This window comes from Piliocolobus tephrosceles, chromosome X, assembly GCF_002776525.5.
Source record: "Piliocolobus tephrosceles isolate RC106 chromosome X, ASM277652v3, whole genome shotgun sequence".
Lineage (NCBI taxonomy): Eukaryota > Metazoa > Chordata > Mammalia > Primates > Cercopithecidae > Piliocolobus > Piliocolobus tephrosceles.
This window is the reverse complement of record NC_045455.1, coordinates 66,166,173-66,185,117: the sequence shown is the minus strand read 5'-3', so window position 1 is coordinate 66,185,117 and position 18,945 is coordinate 66,166,173. Positions and strand designations below refer to the sequence as shown.

Genomic DNA, 18,945 nt, shown 5'->3' with positions numbered 1-18,945 from the left:
GCCACTGCACCCAGCCAAAAACTTGAGTCTTTTAAAATTTATTTTTCTTTTAATTGTTTTTATAAACAGAGTCTCACTCTGTCACTCAGGCTGGAATGCAGTGGTATCATCATGGCTTACTGCATCTTTGAACTCCTGGGCTCAAGTGATCCTCTCACCTCAGCCTCCAGAGTAACTGGGACTACAGGTGTGCACCACCATGCCCAACTAACTTTTTTTATCTTTAGCAGAGACAAGGTCTTACTATGTTGCCCAGACCAGTCTCCAACTTCTGGGCTCAAGCAATCCTCCCACCTCAGCCTCCCAAACTGCTGGAATTACAGGCGTGAGCCACCACGCCTCACTTTGATTTTTCTCTTTTAATCTCATATATTCCCTCTTAACATTTTCCCTTTGTGTGGCAAAAGGTGAGAGAGACAGGGAAGGAGACAGAAAAAACTTCCATAGCTTAAGGAAATGTCCATTCTTATCCCTCCAGGGAACTTCCTAGAGCTTCTAGGCACTATGTGACCCCACAGGCCTTCTTCTAGTGATTGCGTTGGGTACTGGCTACTTATGTGAATGTGGATTATTGTTCATTTATAAATTAGTGTTTGCTTCCATTCTCTGTAATTTATTTCCAGATTTCTAAATAAGAAAGACGACTACTAAAGAGTGGTCAGTTACTATCCATGATGGGGAGTAAAGGTAAAGAAGAAAGCGATGTTTTTTAACTTCCATTCTCTCCAAAGGCACTTGTGCAGATAGAGTAAAGCCTGAAATACTCAAATTCCCCAGCTAGCTGTTTTGATATTAAACTCCAGATGCTGTCTTAAACATCTGTGGCATTAAAGACCTGGTAAAGGCTGCGAGGCCTGTGAGAATCTTCCCCTTTTGCCTTCTCCCTGGTGAATGAACCTAGCCACGGTTTTTTGTACCCTGAATGATGATGGCTGTGACTTTAGCCCTGCCTACTTTATTAGTGAAAGAAATGATGTGTCTCTGTTTGCTCGTTGCGGGGCTCAGAGCAGGTTTCTTGCCAAAGAAGTGCACATTCAGTGGAGAGATGGTATGGGAAAGGACTAATGAAGGGTCAGGAACCTTATCTTGAATGTTAACCCTTTGTTTCGTATTGCCAGCCCAAGCTGCAGTGCACTGTCTGAGGTGATTAACAGGAAGAGCCAGGAAAACTTACCTGATTAAAATATCCCAAATACAATTGCCAAGTTTCTTTCCCTAGGAAGCAGGGGAAGAAAGCGATCATATGAGTTTCTCAGTTATGGAAAACATTGAGAAAGTAGAAGTGAAAATGTGCTCAAGGCAATTCAACAATACATCAGGGAAATTCAAGTTTGTGAGCCGATTACCCAATTGCTGAACATGTTACTTAACTGTGAACTCACTTTTATTCCATCTTTATTTTGTAAACCCCGTCTTTCCAGATGTTTGAAATCCGTTTTATAGGCACCAGGCACATAAGGGAAAAAAAACCTTTCCAGCATATGCATGTTTTATCAAACTCACTGACTCTCACAAATATTAAATTGAGGACACAAATGAGTATGCTTTGGTATTTTTCATAATTATGGGTAGTCTGTGCCCTTCATGAATATTTTAAACCTCCTTGTTTTTCAAAATTTGTAAATTTCAAAAATAAGCAGTAATTTATACACTGGGTCCATGTGTAGCCTTCTGGGATATAGTAATCATCTTGCCAGGGAGTGTTAACTTCCTGGCAAGTGTCAACTTTCTGTGAAAGTTGAGAAAAAAACCTCCAGACCCAGCTAGCTTCACTAATAAATTTTACTGTACTTTAAGGAAGAAATGATAGTCAAAGAAATAACACTTGCTCAAACTCTTTCAGAAAATAGATGAGGAAGGAATGTTTCCCAACTAATTTTATGCAACTGGAATTGCCCTAGTACCAAATCAAAATTATTACCAAGAAAATTAGACCATTATCCCTTATGATTATAGACTGAAAAATCCTAAGAAAATATTGGAAAATCAAATATCTAAAAATTAAATATGTAAAACCTAAGTGGGGTTTATTGCAGGAATTCACAATTGGTTGAGCATTAGAAAATCAATTAGTGTAATTTACCATATTTATGCATCACAAAATTGTATGATTATCTGAAAAGACACAGAAAAGGTATTTGATAAAATTCAGTCATGATATAAATTATCAGCAAATGAAGAATAAAAGGGAACTTCCAAGGCATCTATGGCAAACTCACAGCTAACATCATCTTCATTGTAAAAGACTGAACACAATCTTCCCCCAAGACTGGATACAAGAGAAAGATGCCTGCTCTTACCACTTCTATTCACCATGTGTTGGATGTCCTAGCATGTGCAATACGATAAGAAAAAGGCATACAGATTGGAAAGTCAGTAGTACAACTGTCTTTATTCATAGACAATATTGTCATGTATGAAAAAATCCAGAAGAATCTACAAAAGAAGTTACTAGAATTGATAAGCAAGCTTTCAGGATACAAGCTCAATATACAAATATTAGTTGTGTTTCTATATACTGGCAGTGAACAACTGGATAATGGAATAAAAACATACCATTTATACTACCATTAAAAATAACATTCTAGTGCTAAATATAACACAATATGTACAAGACCAACATGCTGAACATTACAAAATATTGCTGAGAGAAGTTAAAGAAAAATTAACTAAATGGAGAAATAGGCCATGTTCATGGATTGGAAGACTCAATATTTTTAAGGTGTCTATTTTCCCCAAATTGTTCTATAGATTCAATGTAATGGTTAGCCACCTTCTTTTTTTTTCTTTTTTTGGTAAGTATTGATAAACTGATTCTAGAATTTATATGACTACGTAAAGCAGCAGAAGCAGCAATCTCCAGCCTTTTTGGCAGCAGAAACTGGTTTTGTGGAAGACAATTTTTCCATGGATGGGGTGGGGAAGGGGATGGTTTTGGGGTGAAACTTCCACTTCAGATCATCAGGCATTAGATTCTCATAAGGAGCACACAACCTAGATCCCTCACATGCGCACTTGACAATAGGCTTCTCTCTTCTATGAGAATCTAATGCCATCAGTGATCTGACAGGAGGTGGAGCTCGGCCAGTAATGCTTGCTTGCCCGACACTCACCTCCTGCTGTGTGGCTCAGTTCCTCACAGGCCACAGATCAGTACCAGTCGATGGCTTGGGGATTGGGGATCCCTGATGTAAAGGACCTGTAATAGTCAAAACAATTTTGAAAAAGAAGAATAAATCTGGAGAACTTACACAAACTGAATTAAAGACTTACTATAATCAAGAAAATGTGGGGGCTAGGCACAATGACTCATGCCTGTAATCCTACCAGTTTGGGAGGCCGAGGCAGGAGGATTGCTTGAGGCTGAGAGTTTGAGACAAGCCTGAGCAACATAGCAAAACCCCATTTCTACAGAAAGTTTAAAAATTAGGCAGCTGTGGGCCGGGCATGGTGTCTTACGCCTGTAATCCCAGCACTTTGGGAGGCCGAGGCAGGCAGATCATGAGGTCAGGAGATCGAGACCATCCTGGCTAACATGGTGAAACCCCATCTCTACTAAAATTACAAAAAAATTAGCCAGGTGTGGTGGCGGGCACCTGTAGTCCCAGCTACTCGGGAGGCTGAGGCAGGAGGATGGCGTGAACCCAGGAGATGGAGCTTGCAGTGAGCCAAGATTGTGCCACTGCACTCCAGCCTTGGTGACAGACTGAGACTCTGTCTCAAAAAAAATAATAATAAAAAAATAAAATGTTAGCCAGCTGTGGTGGTATGCACCTGTAGTTCCAACTATTTGGGAGGCTGGGTAGGGAAGATCACTTGAGCCCGGGAGGTCAGGGTTACAGTGAACAATGATCACACAATTGCACTCCAACTTGGGTAACACAGTGAGACCCTATCCCTAAATTTAAAAAATAAAAAAAATAAAATAAAATGAATGTGGTATTGGTATAAGATAAATATATAGATAAATGGAATAGAATAGAGAATCTGGAAATAAACCCACACTTATATGGTCAATTGATTTTTTTTTTCCCAAAGGTGTGAAGATAATTCAATGGGAAAAAGGATAGTCTTTACAACAAATGTTGATGGAAGAATTTGGTATACATATGAAAAATAACATTGATCCTCACCTCATACAGAAACATTAAATCAGAATGGATCACTATGTTAAATTCAAAAATGAAAATTATTGAGCTTCTAGAAGAAAGCATAGGATAAAATCCTTGTTGCCTTGGGGATGAGGCAAAGATTTCTTAGGACACAAAACCCACTAACTATAAAAAAATTATAAATTGTATTTTATCAAAAATATTATCTTTTGTTTTTGAATAATGCCATTAAGAAAAAAAGGAGATTGTGAGTTGTGGGACAGTTGGAACTTACCTACCAGGCTGTCCAAGGCTTACAATGATAAAGCCACTTGACAGTTTCTTACAACTCAGGAGTTCTACTACTCCCTAGTACAATGGAAGGAACTACTGCTAGCTGCAACAAAAGGGATAAATCTCATAGAAATAATGTTGAGCAAAAGAAGTTGGACACGGAAAGTATGTACTGTATCATTTCATTTCTATGGTGTTCCAGAATAGAGCAAGAATTACCCTGTACTGATGGATGAGTGGTGACCTGCGGTCTGGGTAGCCATGGGAGAATTTACTACATAAGGGTTCCAGGGAACTTTGGGGATGATGCTTACATGACTGCATACATTTCTCCAGACTCCTCGAATTGTACATTTAAAGTGGGTGTGTCCATTGTGTGGACATGAACATTGTGTGAACACCTAAATAAAATTCATTTTTAAAAAAATATTTACTGATCCAGCACTAGAAACTAAGCCTCCTGATTTCTAACACAGTATTTTTTTTTAATTCCCCCTTTCCTCCAAAATAATATTGGCTCCTTTTCTCTCCACACTTGCTACCTCCCATGGGATGGAGAGATGGAATGTGGGAGGCAAGGCCGGTGTGAGCACTGGCTCTGAGGTTTAGGCCTTGATATCCAGGAGAGTAGTGTGGGAGGAAGATGAACCACTGGGTTTTAGACACATGGAGCCTCAGTTCAGGGCTTTGGGCTTCCCGGTTAGTTTGTTTAGTCTTGTTGAACCAGGAGGGATCACACCAGATCAAAGGATACAGTTGGCTTTGGAGGAGGGTGAAGCAGAGCTAGGAAAAGAATCAGGTAAGTCATTAGAGACGTAAAAAAATAGCAATTTTATATATGCCATGGAGGAGAGGTTTTTCCCACAAACCGGTTGTTAGGAGGTACTGAGGAAAGTGTAGACCTAGTGATCTTGGTAAAGTGAACATCAGATCCACAGCTTTGATGTCAGCGTGGGTGGGAGTTGGGCGCTCTTGCCTACTTCCTCCGTGACTTAGGACAGTTTACTTCATGTCGCTCAGACCCAGTCTTCAAAGATGGGTGCAAATCATGGTTTTTTAATTGATTCTGAGATTCATTCTGACCAATGAGAAAATGTGTATTATGTACCTAGCACAGACCTGAATAAACATTAGTTTCTTATGTTTTATTAATAAATCATCTTTTGCATCATGATGTCTTTGCTAATATTATGTATTTGTTAAGTGGCAGGTGTTGTGCTATAGGATTTGTATGGATTATCACATTTCATGCTCAGAATAGCCCAGTGAGAAAAAAGCTTCTCTTTACACATGGGGAAACAGGCTTTGAGAGCGACGCAGCTTCCCAAGGAGACAGCATGTGCTGGGATATGCATGAGCCCTGGTAGCATGGCTCAGTCTGTGCTCTCTGCCCCTTCTTAGAGAACAATTCCCGGAGGTAGAGGAGAAGCCTCCCGGTGGGGCTCGGAGTGGGAGACAGGAAGGAAAGCAGCAGCAGATGGTGGACATTCTTTCAGAAAATTTGGAGGTAGAGGCAAGAAAGAAGTGAGATGCCAGATCAGGGTAGGATTTTCAGGAGAACCTTGAGCAGTGAGCTTCTTTTGGAGTTGTTTTTTTTCCTCAGGCAATGAATATAACTTCTAAAAGCCATTCAACAGCATATATTTATTTAGTGATTGCTGTATGCTCTTAGAATTACCCTGGTTTGTACATAGGTTGGGGTATGGTCTTCAAGGAAGTTGAGTTCAGTCTCATTGGCTTTGGTTTATAGTAGGCTGTTTGCCCAGGTAGTCCTGGCTCCAAAACAGCAGACATTGCACCTTGGAATTCTCACACTCCTGACAATGCTATTTGCACCTGTCCCTCTTTTTTGTTACTGTAGTGACATGTCCCCAGGAGATGGCTGTAGATGTCCAGCCCTCCATCCAGCCTGCCACATCTTGCCTACAGCATTGACAACTATAGGCTGACACAGGGAGGAAATTCACAGGAACTAAGGCCAGGGACCTCCCAACCTCTCTCCCATACAATTTAACAGACTGCGGAAAATGACCCCTGAATGGGCTTCCGTTTCCCATCGCAAGGTGGAAGGGAGAAAGAGCCTCATTCTATATAACTCAGAGGTGGTGAATTCACATCAGACCCGAGGGTTACTAGTGGTCATAAAGATAAATCCTGCGTGGACAGAGGAGGCTGGAGTGGAAGTGCTGCCCTTGCTAATTGCACAGAAAGAAGAAATCCCATGAATGAAAAAGGTTGCAGAGGAAATCATGGTTTAATGGCATGGTATATAAGGCTGGGTAGATTGTGAGGAGAGTAAGTGTAATTTATAAAACGTGAAACTTTTATCCCCATAAAGGGCCAGGTTGAGCCTACCATAAATCTAAAATCTTCTGAAATAGCTATGATTATGTTGGTAATATGTTAATAGATAGATCTTTTTTTAATGCTCCCCCAATCCCACCAGGCCACTACTGAGTAGTTACCAAGATTTTTTTCCTGAATGTATGTAGTAAACTTCATAGATACCTGCATTTAGTTTCAATTTTCTTTATTGGGATTTTCATTTTTATTTTAAGAAAAAAAAAGTGTTTCATTGAAAACATTGAGATGAGCTTAAAATTATTCAGAACAGTTAAGACTGCTTAGTATGCTAGTGTGAGCACAAAGTACCTGAGACAGGTCTCAGTCAATTTAGAAAGTTTATTTTGCCAAGGTTAAGGACGCACCCATGACACAGCCTCAGGAAGTCCTGAGACATGTGCCCAAGGTGGTTGGGAGTACAGTTTGCTTTTATATATTTTAGGGAGACATGAGACATCAATCAATATGTGTCAGATATACATTGGTTTAGTCCAGTAAGGCAGCAACAACTCAAAGCGGGGGCTTCCACATTAGACATAGAGAAGAGACAAAAGGTTGCATTTTTTTGATCAACCTTCCACTGAATACACAATTTAGTCTGGCTTGAGGGTGGGGCTGTGGCTAGGGACCGGCCCTCTTCTGCCCAGAATTTCCCTGCCTCCTGTCCCTATCACCAAGATTTATTTTCCTTTCACATTAGTTTGCTGAGGTTTTAAAATTACCTTTTCTACAGAGTTGTGTGTATAATTTGAAGGTGTTCTTAAATTCTTACTCATTTAGTGGTTGATGACTCCTGAGGTAGCCACATTACTACTAACATTTAAAAAAACATTTCAAGTATGTTCTCAGGTTTGTAAATTAAGGTTTTCAAGGTTATAAACTTATGAAATATTTTTAAATGGTTAACTTGTATATGATACAACCTTATGAGTTTATTTTTTAAATTCATTGTGCTGAGTCTTTTTTTTTTTTCTTTTAATGTAATCCAGAAATAGACAACAAGAAATATTACAAGTACAGCAAAGAGAAGACATTAAAGTGGCTGGGAAAAAAGGTATAGTTCCTCTCTAGTGCCTTGTGGTAAAAGAAAAAAATTCAATTCTCTAAGAAATTTTCAAAGAAGGCAGTAAGACTGAATCCAGAGACCATCCTGTATATTCAGTGAAAAGAGGAAAATTGTGTAGAGATACCAAGTATGAGAAGAAGGCTTTGACTTTTCAATCCTCCCTAACTTGTGTATCTCTGAAGTTAACTTTATGTTTTCTCATGACCTGCATTCTCATTTCTCCCTGATCCTACTACGGAATGAAATAATTTGTTGGTGTAGATTTGAGTCTTCCACGTAAGAGGATACCAGGCCTGGCACTTGTTGGCCACTGTCGGTCCTGCAGGTGTCTCCAAGGGTGATGTTGCTCGCACACAGCCAGGCAAAGGGACCCAGGGACACAGCCAGGCAAAGGTGTTCAGGTTTAGAGAAAGTATGTCCTGCTTTCAGGGTCTGGATGCTGAGGAGGGGTCATCTTACAGGCAAAGCCTGTATCTTAGTGATTCTAAGAATCTTGACCTAATGGAAGGACTGGGGCAGTGAATTGCAAATCAATTTAGTAGGTCACAACCAGTATTTCTCTTGGAATGAAATAGATTAGGATGTGATGGGATATATTAAAATATAGCAGAAGAAGGGCAAATATTAAGTATGGCTCTATGAAACATATTTATATGTGTTTAAGTATTGGATTGCTATATATTTCTTACCATGGGGTTGTGATTAAAAAAAAAAACTTTGAAAGCCACTGGTCTAAGGATAATATGTACTTTCACATTGATTAAGAATCTCACTAAACCAGATAGAATAATGATAAAGTTTTTGCAAGATCAGTGCATACCAGTAGTTGTAGTACTGTTTCCTAAGATTCTCTTCCATCTTTTATGTGAAAAATCGTGTTTGTCCACACGTGCTCTCTCGTAAGTGGGAGTTGAACAATGAGAACGCATGAACACAGGGAGGGGAACATCACACACTGGGGCCGTTTTGGGGGTCGGGGCAAGGGGAGGGAGAGCATTAGGACAAATATCTAATGCATGTGGGGCTTAAAACCTAGATGATGGGTAGATGGGTGCAGCAAACCACCATGGTACATGTATACCTATGTAACAAACCTGCACGTTCTGCACATGTATCCCAGAACTTAAAGTATAATAAATAATAATAAATAATCAATTAATCATGTTTATTTGTCATATCATGTTACCAGGCTCATTGGAAGCCTGAGAAGCTGGAAATGAGTCCAGTAGAATAATCAGGCTCCTAATGTGCAAAGTAGTGAAAAGATTTAGAGTACCATGTTTCACTTTTCATTTGTGATATAGTAGTAGTAGTATTCCATGTAGGCAAAGAACGAGTATCAATGCGGAGCAGAATCCTTGATGTTTACTTTTGCTCTTAGCCAAGGAAAATGACATGAATAGCGAAGAGGAGTTTATACTTACTGATTATATTTCCTAGGAAGTGGGAAATTTATATAATTCTATTTAGGAAATTATTACATATAAATTTTATGCCAGGTTCTATTCTAAGGGCTTTATTTACATATATTACCTTATTTAATTTTCACAGTAGTCCTATGAGGTGGATGCTATTTTTTTCCCCATTTCACAGATAGAGCCACAGAAAGGTTAAGTAACTAGCCATGGTTACAGAGCCAAGCCCAGCAGCCTGACTCCAGAGTCAGAGCTCTCAGTTATCACAATATGTTGCCTCTCATATTGTGTAGGCCATGGCAGTCCATGTAGTGAGATCATCCAGAGATATTGCTGCCACTCAGCCTTTCTTCAAATGGGCAGCCATTTCTCATCTTCTGGTGTCTGGTGAAGATACTTCTAGGTTCTCAAATACTTCTTTGCAGATCTCTTAAATGGTTTAAAGGCCACCTATGAAGTCATAGATTTCTAAAGTTAAGTTGAAAATACCCTGCTTTTCCCCTCTTGGTTGCTTTGTAGGTTAACCAAACTACAGCAGCATTAAAAACCAATAATGTGAATGTCAGTTCCCGGGTACAGTCAACTGCATTTTTCTCTGGTGACCAAGTTTCCACTGACAAGGAAGGTAAGTAAAGCATTTTATCAGAAATGATTTTTGTCTGGAGTAAGTTGCTTATGAGTAAATGTCTATCTTAAGGTTTAAAAATCTTAATGTCACAGAAGCCTCATATTCTTACCAATGCCTGGTATACACTGTGGCAGGTGTGCATCTTGTTTCAGAAGCAAAGAATATTTCTACCATAGGTTACTTCTGTTATTCATTGATACTTAAGTTATTTATTCAGCAAATATTTATTTTACACTGATAGTAGTAACAACCCTGGCTATCATTTATTGAGGGTGTATTGTGTGCCAGGCCCTTTGCTAAGTTGCCACTATACAAACATGATCTCATCCAACCCTCCCAGTAAATTTCACAATGAGTGTCTTGAGGCCCTGTCCAAAGTCTCGCAACTAGTAAATGGCAAAGCTGAGCTATTTATGGAGCTTGTCTCTCAAGCCCACACTCATAACCTTTTTGTGATACTGTTCCTGTGACACAGTTGTACTGTTCCAGTGGCTGCATCTGTTTGTATTTTCTTCTCAAGACGCATGTTTCCTGATACAGGGATCAATATACTTTGATTTTAGATGAAAATTGATTTACTTGGCAATTTTTCTTTTAGGTTATTCTTTCATAATCTCAAAAAGGTGTATTATTTTCTTTTCCAAGTAGAGTCGTCTTATTTTTATATGTATAGTTGAATAAGGACAGCTATATAATGCAGTTAACAATCTCAAATGGTGAAACAGAAATTATTCTGATGTTAAACTCAAATTCGTTGTTCCCTTGTTCAGGGTATACATATGGCTTTAGTCATTACATAAATAAAAATTAGGAATAGTGGCCTGTTTGTGATTGATAGTAATTCAGGCAATCTGATTTGCAGGAATCTGCCTTGCATGTATAGCTAGTTGACTACTGCTATTCTGGGAGTGGTGGACAGCACCTTTGCCATACTGAGTTACCAGCTGTCAGTGTCTTTAATTGGCTTTAACAATAGAAGATGAGGGATTGAGATAGATGATTAATGGATAGATAGGGGGGTGGATAGATGCATCCATGGATGGATGGATGGAACCACAGATTTTGTTTTAAAAGTAGAAGAAGGGATGTTAGAGGTTATTTAGACAGATCATCTCATTTTTAAAATGGAGAGATAGTAACTTATCCTCAAGATCTTCTGTTCTAAGTCTAGTGCTTTTACTAGTACTCTACATATTAAGGTTCTGGGCTTGGCTATATATTGCCATTTAGTGTCCTGGCCGTAAAGTAAGCTTTACATATTGTACATTATTTCCTTTTTTAGATATTTAGCTTGGTTTGGTACCAGAGGAAGCAAATGAACTATATGTTGACTTTCTTAAAATAGTTTTCTTTGTCTAGTCATGACTCGTTGGATAATGACTATCCCAGAACCATGAGCAATTTTAAGAAGGGTCAAATGATAACTTTCAGTTCTACGTTGACAATGAAAATCTCTTACTGAAGACTTTTTGACGTCAGGTGATCACCAGACGGCAGTCATTTTCTGTGTAATACTAAGGCAAATTGTTACTTTGACTTGAGAGCAGAGGAGAATGGAAAAAAGGGAGTGAATGAATATCCCAGCAGCAAACCTGGGGTCTGCTTTTGGTGATTTATATCCCCGCATGGTTATCCCATCTTATGATTAAGTTTGATTATCTGCTTGTATTCTACAGAAAATACTGAATTCAGGAACAGAGTTTTGAAACAGTTTTTGTTGTCTTCTTATGTAACTATATTTCTAATTGCTGCCAGAGCTGCATTTTAGTACTGAGAATCCAGATGCTTTAGAACTAGTGATGATAAATTCTGCTGAGTTAGTTGGTTTTTTTAAGTGTTTTATCAGTTTGGGAGTGTGTATGTGTGTGTGTATGTAGAACTATATATATAGAACAATATGTACATATAGAACTATATATATATATATTTCAAGGTTCTTATAAAGCAAATACCTAGTAGTAGAGACATATGGTATTTTATTTCTCTTAAATGAGTATGCTCATTACTGTTGAATAATTAGATTTATTCTTTATTGAAGCAGGCTTAGAAAAGATTACCCTTTTAACAAAGACATGACTATTTCATATTGTTATAGCTGATTTTTAAACTTTATTTGTATTCAATGGTTTCAACTAAGAAAGCAACCCTGAGTTTTTGTTTTTACTGTCATTTAGGGAGCATCTACTGTATTATACTTGTTTTATCTTTTATCTTTGGTATCATCCCATGTCATATCTCATCCATCATATCTTCCCACTAGTCTGACAGATAGATATTGCTATCCCCATTTTACAAATGAGAAAACTGAGGCTAGAGCTTAAGTGAGTTCCCTTTATCCAGATAGGGTCAGAATTTGAATTCAGGTCAATTTGACTGTAAAACCACCATAATTACTATTTTTTTTTACTTTCACTCCTCCTTCTGTTTCTTTCAGAGGATTATGTTCGTTATGCCCATGGTCTGATATCTGATTACATCCCTAAAGAATTAAGTGATGACTTATCTAAATACTTAAAGTAAGTATTGATTATCTTCAGTCATAATGAAGTACCATCTGCTTCTTGGTTTCCCCAGCAGTGGGGTTTCCTTATGGCTTATCATATCACTGTTTATGATACAAGATTATTCTTGAGCTGTATCATATTACTTTGTGCCTTGGAGGTGATTTTTAATGGATGATTGGAATGAACTGATGGATACAGATTGCAGGAACTAGTTAATGTCAAGATTGGAATTATGGCTTGGTCTGATTTTAGAGGATTAACTATGTTAAAATTTTATCCTCAATTATACTTAACTAATTTGGTTCTTTATGATCATTTTAAGAGGTAGAAAGGAGGGATGGAAAGAGTAGATGGAATATAGAATTTTTTAAAATTTATAAAATATTTGTATCATTTGCACTATTATCATTAGATGTTCACTAAAGGGACTTTACTATGCCCAAGACTTGGAAGTCAAAGTAATATGAAACACAATCTGTGTCTTTGAGGGGCAGAAGAAGGATTTTAAGAATGGTTTAATGTATGTTCCTTTCTTTATAAAGAGTTTATACATTTAGACTTTAAGTTGAAAAAGAAGTGTTTATTTTCTAGATTTTTGCAAAATTATTACTTAATTTTGTTGTTAAGATTTTATGCGTGTGATGATTTAATAGCTTTTCCTGATCCTTATAAATCCTTTTTGTCCTCTGAGTCATGAAGATAAAATGACTTTTTAATAGATATAGTTACTGGTTTTAGCAAATTCCAGAGGTCCTACTTTAAAAAACAATGATTGGAAGCGGGCTTCTATAATAGTTAAAGTGTGTTGAAAGCCTGCTTCAAATTGATAATCATATCCCTCTGCTTAATATCCCCAGATTATTCTATGCTGCTTGTCTTGTTAGAGACCTCATGTCTTTGTACTCCATTATTTGTATAGATTCCTTTCTTTCCACTAACATTTTTAAGTTTTGGTTGAAGAGTTCAGAAGAAAGGTATGCCAATTAAACTGCTTTCTAATGGAAGAGAAGTTGAAATTTATGTGGCTTTTTGTGAACAGTTAAAATAATTTTCACCTTTAAATATATGTTAGCATCTTTATTAGGAAGAAAAAATACTCCAACACCCAAACACAAATTTATAGAGGCTAAAGAAAAGCAACTCTGTTCCAACAGATGGGTTCTAGTTTTATTTTTTAGTTCAGACAACTCCAAAACAAGGAATTACATATCAAAATAAAGACTCTTTTATTGAGAAAACTTTCATTCTTTACACTGAGGTGATTGAACAGGAAGATATATGGAGGTAAAGCTGTAAGTTGAAAAGCAGGACTTACTAAGTCTTAAGTTGGCCCTGTCTTTCTGTTTGTCTATGAAAAACCATGACTTTGATTCTTATTTTTAACTTCTTTAGGCTTCCAGAACCTTCAGCCTCATTGCCAAATCCTCCATCAAAGGTAAGAAGCTGTGACTAAGATATCTTTGGGGGACTTAGAAAAATATTACACTCTTACCACATGAGTTTAGTTTTTTCTAATATATTTTAAAACATACTAAATCCATTTTGCATGGAGTGATGCCGTGTGGAATAAAGATTGTAGTGGGCTGTCCATCACTATTTTTTATTTTTGTAGATTCCACCTGAATGGTAAATAAAGTGCCATGAAAACCCAAGAAGAGTTGGTTTTAGCAAGGTACCCCTGTGAAAATATTAAAGACATATAGTTAAAATTAAATCTTCCTGCATTAGTTAGATCACTTAATTAAATTTAGTAATCACTAAACATACTCTATATATAACTAAAACTCATTTTACCAAATCTAATTGTCACTGGCACACAAAGGTGAACAGAAAATGATTTCCATAACACAAAGAATCCTTTGAGAAAGGATGATCACTTTTTTGCTGAATTTGAAATGATTGATGAATTTACATGTAATCTTTGTTAGTGGAAAATCTTTTCCTCATTCATTCTCAGGCTGCTACCCACAGCTCCTCTGCAGCTGGTGTGTTTATCTCCTAGATCAAGAGAATGGAGAAACCAATTATAAACCACACCTGACTGCAAATTGCAGCGTTCCTTCAGCCCAGACCAGATCTCAGATCAGTTAAACGCTGCTCCAAGACAGGGAAATAAGCATGCGCACCAGATTGTCAGTGAGGTCATTTCTTCAGCCAGCAAAGTAAAGGATGCCTTGAGAATGTAAAATGGACATATTGCGGATGTTACAAACTTTCCTTCTCCCTTGCATTCGTTCCTTGGCCTATAAGGTAGCCAACATGCTCAGAATTTTTTATATCATTCCCTTTATAGAGGTGTGGTGGCTCCAAAAACATTGTCCTTAGAAAAGGACAGAAAATTGAAAGTACAGCGGTGTTTGTCTGGGGCTATGTTCAGCATGTTGTCCAAAAAAAATGCATTTTTTACTCTCTTGGAGAATGCACTGGGCGGAAGTCTGTTGCTGTAAGATCTAAGGACTGCTCTAGGCCAGACCCGTGCTTCTTTCATTCCAGTAGTTAATCTCTGACAGTAGCTCTAGAGGACCTAGACAGGCACAGTTGTGTTGCTGAAACTAAGAGGGTAGGTTCTCTGAGAGTGTTTCTTATGTTTCTTCATCCAAAAATTAAGCAGATTTTTTTCTCCCAAATATCTATCTTCCTTAGTAACTTAGAGATCATTCATGAATTGATCTAAACATATTCTTGAAAGCTTTAGCCTTGGGTACCTTTTGGAGTAATATGTTTCATAACTTTATTCTTCTCTGCTCCTGATTTCTGTTTTCTTATTTTAATTTTCAGAATTTAAGTTGTTTGTGACTTCATGATTTATGATTTAGATCAGGAATCAGCAAACTTTTTCTTCTAAAGCCCGATAGTAAATATTTTAGGCTCCATGAAGCAGATGGACTCTGTTGCAACTACTCAACTCTGCTGTTTTATTGTGAAAACAGCCACAGATAATACATAAACGAATGAGCATGGCTGTGTTCCAATAAAACTTCAATTATAAAAGCAGGCAGCCAGCTGGATTTGGCCCCTCGGCCGTCATTTGCCAAGCCCTGATTTCGATTTTGGCATCTTGCTCTTCCTAAACCCCAGCCTTGTCTTCTGTATTATTTGAGTTGCTTTTCGAGGTCTTCTACTCTGTCTTTCTGGGGTTCCAGTGTACACATTATAAACTATACTGGATGATGTACCATCATTTAAACAAGCGTAGGACATATCTTCTGGTAGCTTTCCTGTCTGTATCCAGGATTTGATTGATTTTTACAGTAATATAGTTGACTGTTTGCAGGAAATATATTCCAGTAGCTGTTAGATATCTTTGTATCTATGTTGTAATCGATAGCATGGAGCCTGTCATCCTTAATATGTTTTATGTTATTTTCCTTTACTATCATATGTCTGCCTTTGTTGAAACTCAGCTTCCAACCCTCACTCTCTCCAGTCTTTTCAATTTGTCACTGTCAGCAAGCAGAGTTGAATACAACCAGTGGGTTTGGAGATGTTCCCGAGTTCCTTCTTGCAAATCATTTGTAAGAAGGCCTAACATTAATCCCTGTGGTACTCTGTAGTTTGTTCTCTTTCCAGAACTGTATCCATCTAGTCATTTGTTACTGTCTTTCTGAGCCACTTTTCTGCTGAAACAATCTCCCAAATCCATAGTGATTTGGTCTTTTAAATAACAAAAATTTTAGTAAATGCTTCAATCATCTTTTTTTCCAATATATTCAACAGTGCACTAGGAATAACATAAAAACTAGTTATATGTAGAGACTACTGCATTTTCTTTTTTTAAATACTTATAACTGGTATCTTGTTTTGTTGTGAGCTATTAAAACACCTGAACAAATCATTTCTCCAATTAAACATTTTATGTCCATACAAAATTACCTTTCATCTGAAGTTCTTGTAATTAACACTTTTTATTTGAATTATCAGTGAAAAGTGAACCTCATCAGTGCAGTGGAACACACTTTAGTCTTAGCTACTCAGGAGGCTAAGGCAGAAGGTTGCTTGAGCCCAGGAGTTCAAGGCTATAGTATGTGATGATCACAACTATGAATAGCCACTGCCCTCCAGCCTGGGCAACACAGTGAAACCCTGTCTCTAAAGAAAAAAAGGGAATGATGTCTAAGTGTTTATAATGACATCTATGTTAGGAACATTTTGCCACAGCATCCTCCAAGCTTTTTGTGTTTTAAAAATATTTTGGCCTTCAGCATTATTAGCTGTGAGTTCCACACTCCTAGCTGAAGATACTTTTCTAGAAAAAATGTGCATCACCTAAACACCCTTTGCTGTCTTAATTTAAATAGAAACATGTATTCTTTTTTCTTTACTTTTTTTCTTTTTTCTTTTTCTTTTTTTCTTTTTTCTTTTTTCTTTTTTTTTTTTTTGAGACAGAGTCTTGCTGTGTCATCTAGGCTGTAGTGCAGTGGCACAATCTCAGCTTACTGCAGCCTCTGCTCAGGTTCAAGCAATTCTCGTGCCTCAGTCTCCCGAGTAGCTGGGACCACAGGCACATGCCACCATGCGCAGCTAATTTTTATATTTTTATTAGAGATGGGGTTTTGCTATGTTGGCCAGGCTGGTCTCGAACTCCTGACCTCAAGTGACCGCCCACCTCGGCCTCCCAAAGTGCTGGGATTACCAGCATGAGTCACTGCACCCAGCCGAAACATATATTCTTAACAAAGTTGCAAATATACATTCACTTGGTGCTGATAGGTGGTTCATTTGTGATGGATTAGTCTTTGTCTTTTAATGATTAATTTGCTAGAAGTTGCTGTGTGGCCAAGAGGTTTTCCTATAGTATGTGGTATATTCCCAGGATGAGCCTCTGTTTTTTACAGCAAACAATTTCAAGACATGATGTTTTATCCTCTTGGGTTATGGCATAAAACACCATGGGCTGTGGAATCTTTTAGCACCAATTCTACCAGTTCTTAGTTTAGCCAAGCAGGGACATGAAGAATGAAGTTGGGAAGAAGTCTGCTTCCTAGGGTAGATCCATGTTGGGTCTGGTCAACCTGGTGTCTCCACAAACAGCCTGAAAATTACAAAAATCTGGCATATGATTACCATGCAGTCAATTCTCCATGTTCAACAGCAAGACTTGTCTTCCCTGCTATTGTACCTTTTACATAGTAAGTGTGGCATGATTTCTTCTATATTGTGATCATGAAGGCCAAAGTCTAGCCCTTGACAAGATTCTCACATTCACTGGTGTAAAATGTTCATGTGAAAGGAGAAAATGTTAAGTAAAGGTCTGACTTAGTTGCATTGGGCCTAATGGAAAGAACACTGTATCAAAATTGAAACCTTGGCCGAAGTCCTCTACTTGGTGACCTTAAGCTATTCATTTAGCCTCTCTGTGCTTCCCTCTCTTGCTGGGCTGCTTGCTTGTGCAAGGTTGTTCTTGCATGGATAAAGTAAGATAATTGAATTGAAAGGAGGGAAGGACATGAAGCTGTACAAAGATAGTGATTATAGAATAATATTGTCCCTTCATTCATAAGTGAACATTAAACCAGCCCAGGAGATAAATGAAATAGGGATTCTGGCTGGACACCTGGCCTCCTTCGAGAGACTATTCTCATTTTGACTTCTGTGCTTTGCATTCATCTGGTAATTAGCAATCCCCTCGTGCCCACCATACCTGGCACCTACAAAGCCTGTGTTTGCTAGACCAGCTAAGAAGCTCAGCCATGTACTTACCCAATCATATCCACCATCACCAAGGCTGCTTCTTAGAAGTGATGTGTGGCTTGATTCCCTAAATGATTAACAAAATGTAAAGGAGCCTGTAAAAAGTAAGCCCTTTGCTGTGTCTTCTGTTCCATTCGCCTCTGTGGAGGTCTAAATTATACATGTTGGTTTTTTTTTTAATGGATTGATGTTAGTGTCAAGGTGACATTTGACACCACTTCACTGCTCTAATGTTGCAGAAAATAAAGTTATCAGATGAGCCTGTAGAAGCAAAAGAAGATTACACTAAGTTTAATACTAAAGATTTGAAGACTGAAAAGGTATGTGGGTTCAGGTGTAGTGGCGTATTGTTTGTACTCAGTGGGTGATGTGCATGAATACACGCGGAACAGTCGCACGCTTGATTGTGATTGCAGTTTTGACCAGGAAGAATTATTAACTTGCATTTCTGTGACTTAATAATTAATTCAGAATTGTGTATGACAATGAAAATGTTAAGCATTTATGATTTATTAATTAAGTTACTAGTTAATTAAGACTTATAATGAGTCAAAGAAAAACAATATACTACTTAGCAAGAGTGTGCCTAAATTTTGCTATGTATGCATAGAGTGATAGGGTGGGAAAGGAAGGAGGAAGCTCTACAGGTAATTTTTTATCAACCCTGCTGCCCAGAAGCAGAAATTATGATGATGATAAAAATTAACAATTTCACCATTCAGCACTCACCCTGGCAAATGGCATTTTGGTGACATTCCTTACTGAGTTTTATACATGCCTTGTAAATACATATGTGGCCTTTAACACTGGCATTATAATACTCAGTTCTGCCCTTTTTAGTTAGCATTAAATTGTGAAAATGTTCACATGTCATTAAACATTCTTTGAAAAATTATTCATGTTTTTATGATAT

General features: G+C 37.8%; 1 protein-coding gene across 3 annotated transcripts in view; it reads left to right on the top strand.

Annotated features, from left to right (window-relative positions):
- RNASEH2B (ribonuclease H2 subunit B) overlaps positions 1 to 18,945 on the top strand; it is a 64,985-nt gene that overhangs the window by 29,298 nt on the left and 16,742 nt on the right. For 2 of the 3 annotated variants that reach the window (XM_023187355.3, XM_023187356.2), the window contains exons 6-10: positions 7,718 to 7,782; positions 9,729 to 9,834; positions 12,272 to 12,353; positions 13,734 to 13,776; positions 18,272 to 18,352. In XM_023187355.3, coding sequence (XP_023043123.1) covers positions 7,718 to 7,782; positions 9,729 to 9,834; positions 12,272 to 12,353; positions 13,734 to 13,776; positions 18,272 to 18,352 — 377 coding nt within the window. The remainder of the gene's footprint in view (positions 1 to 7,717; positions 7,783 to 9,728; positions 9,835 to 12,271; positions 12,354 to 13,733; positions 13,777 to 18,271; positions 18,353 to 18,945) is intronic. The other variant, XM_023187357.3, reaches the window with a different exon arrangement.